The 11,773-nt window shown below is 36.6% G+C and overlaps 2 protein-coding genes across 2 annotated transcripts; one reads left to right on the top strand and one right to left on the bottom strand.

Annotated features, from left to right (window-relative positions):
* The first annotated feature begins 1,750 nt into the window (after positions 1-1,750).
* LOC145608639 (acyl-CoA-binding domain-containing protein 1-like) lies at positions 1,751-6,435 on the top strand. Its single transcript, XM_081664250.1, has 6 exons — positions 1,751-2,615; positions 3,919-4,024; positions 4,192-4,295; positions 4,970-5,061; positions 5,687-5,784; positions 5,907-6,435. The coding sequence occupies exons 1-6, from the start codon at positions 2,044-2,046 to the stop codon at positions 6,084-6,086; spliced, it is 1,152 nt and encodes a 383-aa protein (XP_081520376.1). The 5' UTR covers positions 1,751-2,043; the 3' UTR covers positions 6,087-6,435.
* A 781-nt stretch (positions 6,436-7,216) lies between these two features.
* On the bottom strand, positions 7,217-11,271 carry LOC145608638 (luminal-binding protein-like). Its single transcript, XM_081664249.1, has 8 exons — positions 10,979-11,271; positions 9,789-10,056; positions 9,486-9,700; positions 9,135-9,377; positions 8,536-9,015; positions 8,279-8,433; positions 8,103-8,185; positions 7,217-8,009 (listed from the first exon to the last, which is right to left on the bottom strand). Exons 1-8 carry the CDS (start codon positions 11,034-11,036, stop codon positions 7,508-7,510), a joined length of 2,004 nt encoding a protein of 667 aa, XP_081520375.1. The 5' UTR covers positions 11,037-11,271; the 3' UTR covers positions 7,217-7,507.
* Between the last annotated feature and the right edge of the window lie 502 nt (positions 11,272-11,773).

Below are 11,773 nucleotides of genomic sequence, written 5' to 3' on the forward strand. Positions count from 1 at the left end.
GAGGTACGGCGTATTAGTTATATTCATGATGATGAGAATAAAATTATTTTTGTAGAATTTTCTAAAATTTTGTTTTAATTAGTTTATTATGTAAAATTTTAATTTATGGACATTTGTGATTGGCAATAGTAACCAAACAATTTCTATTATGGAGTGTGTTTAGTTTATTATATTCAACTTGCGCTCGGCTCATTTAACATGCTTCAACAAGTAACAATAATAAACACCTCAAAACAATTATGATGTTGCAAACTTGCAATACAATTTTGATCTTGTATTCCAATTTTCATACAAGTGATGTCTTTTGTTCGTGTGCGATAAATAAGTTGATATTTGTTTAAAATATCTTGTAGTTGTATCTTGCTTGAATGATAGGATAACTGGATAAGATTGTGGTATATGCGTACATAAGACATGTTGAACATGTAGGTTGTGACTCAAAACTCTTAGCCCGCATATATTTTTTGCAAGTAAAGTTTGACAAAGTTGTGAAAAATAAAAGTTGCCTTCATCTCATCCCAATTATTCCTCTGGACCACCACCTACATTTTATAAACGGATAAAGTGCACCCATGTTTACGATTTTTTTCATCTTCTAAACTTTGGAATTTTACTTCAACTTTATGCAACATCTTTCAACCTATTTTGCCTTTGCATTTTGGTTGATTGGCTAAGCTAGCCTCTTTTTGTTTAAGAATCTTGTCTTTTTAACAAAAATCTAATTAGCCAAGGAAAGGATAAGAATTATGCTACCATGAAAAAAAAATAATGGATAAAGACAACTTGTATACCTTAAAGTACTTCAAACATTAATCATGAATTAAAAGGACACGATTTTGATATGTTCTTATGCCTATGTATTAGGCTATTATACACTTAGGAATATTCATACATCAGTTATGCATGATGAGTTTGATTTCTTTGACATTTCATTTTGACACAAAAGTTTATAAGTAGATTGAAAATCTAAAGTCACATTCAAAACAATATAGTAAAAGTGAAAAGTAAAACGCAACAAAACTAATTTATAAAAAAAACTTGTAGTCCCAACCGACCAAAATAACTAAAATCACTTGTTCATGTATCTGCATAATCACTCAAAAGATCAAAGTTATTGATCTTTGTATTAACATGCAACTCTCCACAAAATTGATTAATCATCAATCATACTTGTACATAATAAATTGATTACTAATTCTCCAATCAACCCAAAGACTATTAAATTGAAGTACTTAATCAGGTTAAGGTGGACCATAAGTTATGTCGCCTTTGATGTTAATTTCTCAACTTCTAATCGATACCGCATAGTTAACCCATGCCAACTGAAAAACGATATAAAATGTGGGTAACATCCGCTCTATTTCTCAATATATATGCCTCCAATAATTGTATAATACGAGTATCACTTATTGCAATGTCATCACTATATATGATGCCCAAATTCACACCCAAACTAACAACGTTGGTGCAAGTCAAGCAAGAGTTGCATGACAAATTGACAATCATGAGTCCCAATTAATCCTAGCTACAAAAGTACAAAAGAACAAAGAAATTATTAGGTCTTTCATTTTTGGCTTGATTCAACAAAATTGAAAAAAAAAAAATACAATCGTTTTCTTCTCCTTGGATTATGTTATTATGGATTAATGGATTAAATAAAAATTTAAAATACAAACGGTGACACAAAATATACGCAACAAATCAACAATATCCAACATTTGTTACATTTCACATTTGACAAATTTTATTAAAATTAAAAAAACGTGGTACAAGCTCATCGTCCTCATCTCATTTCTGCACTTTTCTCTATCTTCCTTCTTTGACACCTCCTTTTCTTTCTCTCTCTTCTTTCTTCTTCCGAATCTTTTCTCTCTCTATTTCTTCGATCACCGATTAATTAATCAATTAATCAAGAATTCCTTCAAATTTTGTAGCAAATTAGGGTTTTGCGATTTCGATTCAATCTCAATCACCGCCATTTTTCCCCAACTTTTGAGCTTCTTAGGGTTTGAAGTTTAGGGTTAGGGTTAGGGTTACAGAGAAATGGGAGGCGATTGGCAGCAGCTCTTACAATCGGTAATCATTGGATTAATCTTCTCTTTCTTGCTTGCGAAGTTGATCTCGTTTGTTACTGCATTTCGTGATGAGAATCTCTCGATTTCTCGCGCACCTGACGCCGACGTTGATGCTGATGCTGACGCTGTAACTGCGGCGGCGCCTGCGCCGTCGAATGCGCGCCATGTTCGGAAAGCGTCGGTTCAATCGGAGCCTGATTCGACTGTATCTGAGGGAGAATTGAGTGAGATTGCGTCGAGAGTTAGTGATGATAATGCGTCGATTTTGGCGGAGAAAGGGAGTGTGACTGCTGGTGATGTGTTCTTGGAGGATGTTGATTCTGATGATGATGATTGGGAAGGTGTAGAGAGTACTGAGCTTGATGAGGCCTTTAGTGCTGCTACCGCCTTTGTCGCGGCGTCTGCTGCTGATAAAATTATGGCTCAGAAAGTGGGGAATGATGCTCAGCTTCAGCTTTATGGTTTGTATAAGATTGCCACTGAAGGTCCCTGCAGCGCCCCGCCACCACCGGCTTTTAAATTGACAGCTCGAGCCAAGTGGTATTGTTACTTGTTTCTTGGTTGTTTGATTTGGCTATGATTTGTTGATTGTCGCATTGACATACTAACCCCTTTATATGGCATGATTTCACCAAGAATCGATGTGATTGTTGATTAGATCTTACGCTTTACCATATCCAAAAACTTAACTAGAGGCATATATTGAGAAAATCCAATCATAAAATGACAATACTTTATAAGAGGGACAGTGTGTTTTCGGATATTTTAGTATAGTATGTGTGATTATTGTTTCTGGATGGAGATAGTATGCTGTTGGATTATGATTTGACAAAAAGAAAGTGTTGGGTGGTAGGAGGTTTGATTTGTGTTATTGTGATAGGAATTTACTAAAGTGGAAGTTGATTTTAATTAGACTAGCGGGTTCTTTAATGAATAGTTGGTGACAGATATCGATTATGGAATGTGATAGGAAGCTATGTTTTAGTATCTTATTGAAATTCTGATGAAGAGGATTCCTATTTTGATTGAAGTATGACCAAATAATCGATATGGCTAGTGTGTTAATGTCATTATCCAATTTTAAGGAACATTCTTATAGCTTGTTTGAGGATAATTTTATTGTCGATTTAGGCAACCTTACCGAGTTAAAGAAAATCTAGGTGTTGCCTTTGTGGACCTTTTGATTAATATCAACTAAGCATTAGATACAATAGCTATAGCGACTTGGCAAGGGTTGTCTTTTTCTATCTTGAAGATGTTGCCTTGATGTGTTCTATACTGTTTTGTTCTGTTGAATTTGATGCCATAATCATTCGTGTAACTTTATATACATTCCATACTTTTTTGATTTCCGGAAACGTTAAGACTAATGTGGAGTAGAATGGCTCCCAGTGGTTGGCGTGCTGCTTGTAAAATTGTACGGAGAAGTGGATGCTATGATCACTCACACTAACCTCATACTAGACATACTAAACATGGGAAGTGAATTTTTCAAGAACTGGACACATTTTTAAGCTTGGTGCTGTGCTAGTGAGAAAGTAATGGCGTTGAAAGTACAGTAGACACATTCCTTGTTCTCTTGTGTTTGTTGTTGTTGTGTGTGTGTGTGTGTGTGTGTGTGTATGTGTTGGGGTGGGGATCAAGGCATTGCAGTATGATGATCTAAATATTAAAATTTGCGATCTTCTCTAAGTAACTCTTGCTGAGCATGAGTCTCATACCTTTTCCATCACAGTAAAATTAAGAATACTGAAATTAGGAGAATATGATGACCTAGAACTGACCCCCATGATCATGAGAAACTCTCCCAACTAACTATAATTTGGTTTGGGATATGATATAGGAATGCGTGGCAGAAAATGGGTGCTATGCCTCCTGAGGATGCAATGCAGAAGTATGTTGATATTGTGACAGAGTTATTTCCTTCTTGGGCAAGTGGTGGAGCAGAGGTGAGATTTACTTTTAGAAGGCAACCCCCCACCCCAGAACACACACACACACACACCACCCCCCCCCCCCCCCCCTCCCCCCCAAAAAAAAAAAAAAAAAAAAAAAAAAAGCATATCTATATCTGGTCTGGCTAATGCTAATGACTTTTCTGTAACCATGTTGACAGAAAACCAAAAATGGAGATGGCGAGGAGCATAGTTCAGATTCAAAAGGACCTATGGGACCAGTTTTCAGCAGCTTCATTCATGAGGAGGATTCTGGAGTTGAAATGTAAGTCTGCCAGAACTATGAAATTTGTATATTGTATTTTTTTTTTTTTTTTTTATTTTGGTTTGTGGGGGGGGGGGGGGGGGTGAGGGGGCTGCAGATTATGTTTGGCTAGTATGCTTTTCAATTAGCCGTGATATCTTATCTACAATCTTTATCATTCTACTGCTGGAAAATTGCAATGCCTTCTTTTAACAATTAGTCCTGTTTATGTCATGAAATTATTTAAGTACTTGCTGTGAATGACATGTTCAAGGGCATGTTTATATACATAATGTCTCACATACTTGTGAAATGTAAAGCTAAGAAAATTATTTTTTTAGGTTGTTTCAATCTTAAAAGGAACATCATTACTAGTATACTTGAATACATGTTAACATCTATTGGAGTCTGTCTGGTGTGACATTAAACGATTTCACATAGGCTGTTTAGATGAAGCTGTATGGATTTAAGACATCTGACATAAAAGCTGTTCCAGTCACTGAATGGCCCATCCTTTCTTATGCATGGACATGTTTGGTGCTATGTCTTTTCATCAATGCTTAGGTCTGGAAATCTTTTTTTTTTTTTTTTGCGTTGAAGGTATTCAGTATGTTACTTTTTGAGTATTTATATGGGAAATGGGCAACAATGCACTGTGGTTGCTTATGTTGTTTCATACTGTTATTTCTTTTTAGGAAAATGGATGCTATACATGCCTTTGCTAGAGAAGGTGATGTTGAGAATTTGCTTAAATGCTTCGAGAATGGCATTTCACCAAATTCAAAAGGTTTGTGCTCAGTCTAAATGTTATCTTAAACTATATTTAAAAGTTAAAAACAACTACTGAAGGATTTATGTGAACTTACGTATCTCTGAATACAAGTATTATATGTGATTTATGTGAACATATTGGTTTTATAGATCTGGAATCTGGATGACTAAAAAGAGTTTTTAGGGAAGAAAAATAAAAAGTGGACAAGCAGTTTTAATAAATGATACTTTAGTGATCTCTATTGGTGAGATCTGACAGAAGATAGAGTAAAATAATTTCATTTTTAATTTAAGCAATGGAATGAAGTTGTCTGTATTGGAAGTTTTAGTCGGACTAGGCTTGTAGATACATTGGAAACTATTCAAAGGGAGGTAACTATATTTTATCAAAAAAATGTACTCTTCCTTGGAGGTGGTGGGAAAAAGGTAACCCAATATGCAGCTTCCTCCTATACATTATAAACGGATTGATTTTACTGTTTGTCAGAAACTACAAATATGCGATTATTGTTAATATATTCCAGTTTACTTGTTATTTTGAGCCCAATGCATATGTGAATAGAGCTGGCATGATTTATTGCAGGACAATTTTCCTCTAGTCTTTTGTGTGAGAACATTTTATACATTATTCCTTTCTCCAGATAGTGAAGGCCGGACTCCATTGCATTGGGCGGTTGATCGTGGTCATCTTCCTGTGATAGACTTGCTTTATAGCAAGGATGCAGATATGAATGCTAAGGTAATGTTCCCAATATAGTTAAATTTGCTTTAACCTGTTGTCTGTTTGGGGATCCAGTATTTTGATATTTGAGCAGCTACTTGTTATATTAATCATGCTATAACTATCAACTGCTATTGCAGGACAATGAAGGACAAACCGCATTGCATTATGCTGTTGTTTGTGATAGAGAAGCAATTGCTGAATACCTTGTGAAGCATAATGCTGATGTTGACGTAAAAGATAATGACGGTGCATCTCCAAGTGAGCTCTGTGAGAAAAATTGGCCTTGGATGCGAGCAACTGATAAAGTGGTTGAGTAATGGGTTTTTTTTGGTTGTCCTTCACTCCCACTACTGCTAATTAATTCGTCTAGGAACTTCCATGTGGATTTGTACATGCTTCGTATTATCAAATCATGTTCTTGTTTTGCCTTGAAGATGTGTTGATATAGGTTAATATTATATGCCCGTTTCAAGTGGTAAAATGATTCTTTGTCTGCAATATCTGAAGAAGATTAAACTTTGTATTCGCAAAATTAAATGTCTATAATCTGTTGTAAGTAATTTGGCATCCCTTGTGCTGCTAGGAGATGTTTGGATTTTGATTAATGAACTTGAATCCATCTACACCGAGTACACAATTCCACCAACCACGCCATCATGGACACAAGCTCTTGTCTATTTTGGTTAAACTCAAGTCATCCGTTTCTGGCATTCCAACTTAAGTGAAATCCATCCTGTCAATTGATTCACTGAATATGAATTATATAGTCCCTATGTTATAGTTCTAATTCAATACTTGTATACCAAAACAAGGGTATCTCAATTACACAACTTATTCAATTAGTACTTTAGCTTCTTTTTTTTCTTTATTTCTAAATTTGAGATTAACTTTCATCTATTTCCTTTTATTCGTTGTGATTGTCCCTATCATCTATAAGTAATGCAGAGTGCAACTGTACAAGTAGAGACATAGAAAGTTGGAGCAGTATGTGTAACGTGAAATTTCATGGCGTGCTAAGTTGAATGACGAAGATTGCAAGGGTTTTTTCATCCCTTATGCCTGCCTGGTTGATCAAGGACTCAAATGTCCGTAAAAGTTATTTAAGCAGTAAAACATATACATTCCTATTGGATTTTTTTGTTGCATATAGGATGCTTGGAAATGTTACCTTTCTTAATACTGTGATTAGGAAATAGTTTAGAATTAGCACAAATATTAGACGAGAATGTACTTCACAAAGGATTGGTAACAACGAAGTATTAGAAATGAAAAGCTCAATGCCTTGTGTATTTTTGTTTTTGGTAGAAAATGCTTGTGTTTAGAATCCTATTCTTTCATGTTAGAATGATAGCAGATAGGAGGTATAAAGGATAAACTGGAAGGTAAATTGTTGAAAAAAGATGGGGCATGACTGCACTTGTGTTTACCTCCTAATTGAGCTCATATATAATATTAATCTCTTGTAAAAATAGATAGCATACGAGTCAAAACAGAAGCAATTATAAATTCTTAAGAAGAAAAAAAAATACTAATGTTTCAGCTGATAAAACAGTTGAAATATCCTATACATTGTCCCTCAAAAATTGAACTTGGTGAAAATCCAAACGGGTTTCCCATCCCAGTTTTCTTCAAACTCCCGTAAACATTCTACTCCATCTTTTTTCTTTCCCCTGCCAAAAGCTCCCAAAAGGAGATCATTAGTCTAAACCTAATACACCGAACAATTGAATCAGATAACTTAAAGCTCATCGTGCCCATCCTCAGCATCTTCTGAATCAGCGCTTTCACCTGATGGCCCACCAGATCTCTGGTAAACAGCGGTGATGATTGGGTTACAGACAGCCTCGACTTCCTTAAGTTTCTCTTCATAGTCTTCCTTCTCACCACTCTGGTTGTCATCCAACCACTCAAGGGCCTCCTTAATAGCGGCCTCTATCTTCTCCTTCTCATCAGCCTCTAGCTTGTCAGCAAGCTTGTCTGCGTCACTGACTTGGTTCTTCATGTTGTAGACATAGGTCTCTAAGCTGTTTCGGGCATCAATTCTCTCCTTCACCTTCTTGTCTTCCTCAGCGAACTCCTCGGCTTCCCTAACCATTCTCTCAATTTCTTCTTGGCTGAGACGTCCCTTGTCATTTGTGATTGTGATCTTCTCAGATTTTCCTGAGGCTTTGTCTTCTGCCTTCACGTTTAGGATACCATTGGCATCCACCTCAAAGGTGACTTCAATCTGAGGGGTTCCCCTGTTTCATATCAAGATTTAGATATTAGCAAACCAGAAATAAAATAGGTTTAAGCAAAGGTAGGGCAGATTTATTTTGGCATTTTCAACAAACCTTGGAGCTGGTGCGATTCCGGTAAGATCAAATTTCCCGAGAAGTCTGCAGTCCTTGGTGAGACTCCTTTCACCTTCAAATACCTGTTGTCATAGCAATCAATGTCATGTTAGAGCACGATTTTCAATTGAAGAACTCGAGGTTAACAATGATTTCAATGATGAACATGTAAATACCTGAATAGTGACGGTAGTTTGCTGGTCCTGGTAAGTGGTGAAAACCTGAGACTTTTTGGTTGGGATGACGGTGTTCCTTGGAATCAATTTGGTCATAACTCCACCGACAGTCTCAATACCAAGGGTAAGAGGTGCAACATCCAATAGAAGGATTTCTGTAAAAGAACCAAAACTCAACTTAAGCCAGATGTTCAAAAAACTACAAGTTGCTTATTCAAACTAGTATAGTGAATATAGAGGAATAAGAATTGAAGTACCTTTGGTCTCTTCACCACCCTCTCCACTGAGAATGCTTCCCTGAACAGCAGCACCAAAAGCGACAGCCTCATCAGGGTTAACTCCCTTGCTAGGCTCCTTTCCATTGAAGAATTCCTTCAACAATTGTTGGACCTTGGGAATCCTGGTACTTCCACCAACAAGAACAATCTCATCAATCTGGTTCTTTTCCAAACCAGCGTCATCCATGGCCTTCTTGACGGGTCCCATGGTCTTCCTGAAGAGATCATTGTTCAACTCCTCAAACCGAGCCCTAGTGAGTGGCTCAGAGAAATCAATACCATCAAAGAGAGACTCAATTTCAACACGGACTTGGTGCTGGCTACTCAAAGCTCTCTTGGCACGTTCACACTCTCTTCTCAATTTTCCAAGAGACCTGTTGTCCTTGCTAATGTCCTTGTTGTGCTTCTTCTTGATCAACTTAATGAAGTATTCCATGAGTCTCTGGTCAAAGTCCTCACCTGTAGAGCAAAAATACAAAGCATGTCAATTTGGGAATAATTTAAGTGATTAATAAGCTCATATAACAAGCAATGACCAAATATATGTCACTAGTCATGATTCAGAGAGGCAATCTCACCTCCCAAGTGAGTGTCTCCGTTGGTTGCAAGAACTTCAAAAACACCATTGTCGATGGTCAAAACACTGACATCGAATGTCCCACCACCAAGGTCAAAGACAAGGATGTTCTTCTCACCACCCCTCTTGTCCAATCCATAAGCAATGGCTGCCGCAGTAGGCTCATTAATAATCCTAGCGACGTTCAAACCAGCGATGACTCCTGCATCTTTGGTAGCTTGCCTCTGGGCATCGTTAAAGTAAGCTGCAACATATTTAACAACAATATATAAGTAATCACTTGAACTTTGTAAAACAACAAAGTCTTAGCAATAATAACATTATCCAATAGATTATGGTCTCGAGATCTAACCAGGAACAGTGACAACAGCATCCTTGATTTTCTTTCCAAGGAAAGTTTCAGCTGTCTCCTTCATCTTAGTAAGAATCATAGCACTGATTTCCTCAGGGCTGAAAACCTTGGTCTCGCCTTCTTGAACCTTCACTTGGATGTAAGGCTTTCCTTCCTTGTTCACAATCTTGTAAGGCACAAGCTTCATGTCCCTTTGGACCTCCTTGTCCTCAAATCTGTCAAACAAAATATCATTCGCTAAGCACAAAATTTGGATAATTGCATATAATAGTGAAATCGAATAGAAGGAAGTGGGAAACTCACTTTCTTCCAATAAGCCTCTTGACATCAAAAATAGTCCTCTCGGCGTTAGCAGCTGCCTGATTCTTGGCAGCCTCACCGATCAACCTCTCGTCATTGGTGAAGGCCACCCATGATGGAGTGATACGGTTACCTTGATCATTTGCTATAATCTCAACTTTACCATCTTTGTACACACCAACACATGAGTAGGTGGTACCAAGATCAATTCCAATAACTGTACCAAGCTTAGGAGCTTCATCTTTCGCAATAACGAAAGAAAATAAACTACCTGAAAGTTATTTCAAAACAAAAGAAACATTATGTTAGTTCAGTTGCATTCGGGAACAGTTACTATGTAACACTTTATATTAAAGTAAACAAACATGCATATACCTGTAGCTTCCTAAAAAAAACATACTTCTAATCGTGCACTAACAGCCTCTCAAATATCACTTGTGAAACTTACTATATTAGCCATATTCAGGTAATCATACGGAGTATATTGCATTGCATTCATTCGAATCAAACTAAGCATTTCCTAATGTTTACATGGGAATATTTTCATCAACATTATCTTAATCAGAAAGTTAACGTTAAGTTATCAAATCGATAAACAAAACATGAAACAATACTCAACTAGCTCTGATAATCAATTAGCTAATACTGTTATTGGAAATTTGGAATCGATGAAAAATACGCCAAATTCCATACATAATTCCTAATATCTTCAATCAATCATGAATTGAAACTACACAGATTCACTTATCAAACTAATCAAATCACAGATCAATTACAAACATAAACATATTCAGCTACCTTACGTTCAATCTTCACATTGCATACATATATCATTCCAAATTGCATCGAAAAATTTATAGATCCAACCAAACTTTTTAAAACTTGCGACTTTTAGTTGAAACTTACAGATTCAAGCTCATACACTTATTGTTCAACGAGATCGCAAAATTAATATTATATGAACACTAATTACTAAAAACTAACACATCAGATCTACTTTTATTGTCGCAAATCAAACGATCAATCACTATCACACTCTCACTCCTTAATTCAAAACGATTCGAAATCATAAACCAAAAACAACATTAAACAAACAAATCAACATCATTCAAATTCAAATGCAGTTCAAATCTCAACTTCCTAAAACTCAATTACATCAAAAAATTACAAAGATCTGGAGAAAGTAAGCTCACCGAACAAGATGATGCCGAATGCGATCGACGATGCGCGTGAATTCCACGCTCCCGCCATTACTTCACCGGCGATATAAAACGACGTAGTTTAGTTTTTCCGACGCTTCTTCTTCTCCTTCTTCAGGTAGTTGCTTTGTGTTCGCAGAAGTTCTCTTCCTCTTCTCTCTGAAAGGGGAGAGATAAAGGGTATTTATAGAGTGAAGAGGAGGAGAGAGAAAGTGAAGTTGGGACGTGTCAGAAGTGGTGACGTGGACCAATAGGAATGCGAGGATGGTGTTGTTAGCCAATCAGAAAAATTTGGAGAGTTTGTGTGGGAGTTTGATGTTTTTTTTCTTTTTTTAGTGGGAATGGAGTTTGATTGAAGAAGGAATTTGAAACGAACAAATCGTCATATGAAATGACGTGGACCAATGAGGTTTTGTGGAATTGTTACGTGGACCAATTAGTTGAATTTGTTGGTTGGGTTGATCGTGGCCGTTGGTTTTTGGATCTGATGGATGGGAGAAGCGGTTTTAGTATAAGACTTTGAGAGTCATATTTGAGGCTTGACTGGGCCAGTTCTCCATTTAACTTTCACATTACATATTGGGCCTATGGCCCTTTGGCTATTGATTTTAATTTTAGTTACAGGCTCACTTCGGCCCAACTATGGTCTTATTTGGCAAGGTAGCTTTTAAAAGTTAACTAACGGGTAGCTGTCAATTATTAGTGGGTATAGTTTAGTTGTTAAAGTAACGGTTGATACACGATAGTATAAGTGTTTGGCAACAGTAGCGGTTGCAATACTAAAATAAC

Source organism: Chenopodium album, chromosome 23, assembly GCF_948465745.1.
Source record: "Chenopodium album chromosome 23, dcCheAlbu1.1, whole genome shotgun sequence".
Lineage (NCBI taxonomy): Eukaryota > Viridiplantae > Streptophyta > Magnoliopsida > Caryophyllales > Amaranthaceae > Chenopodium > Chenopodium album.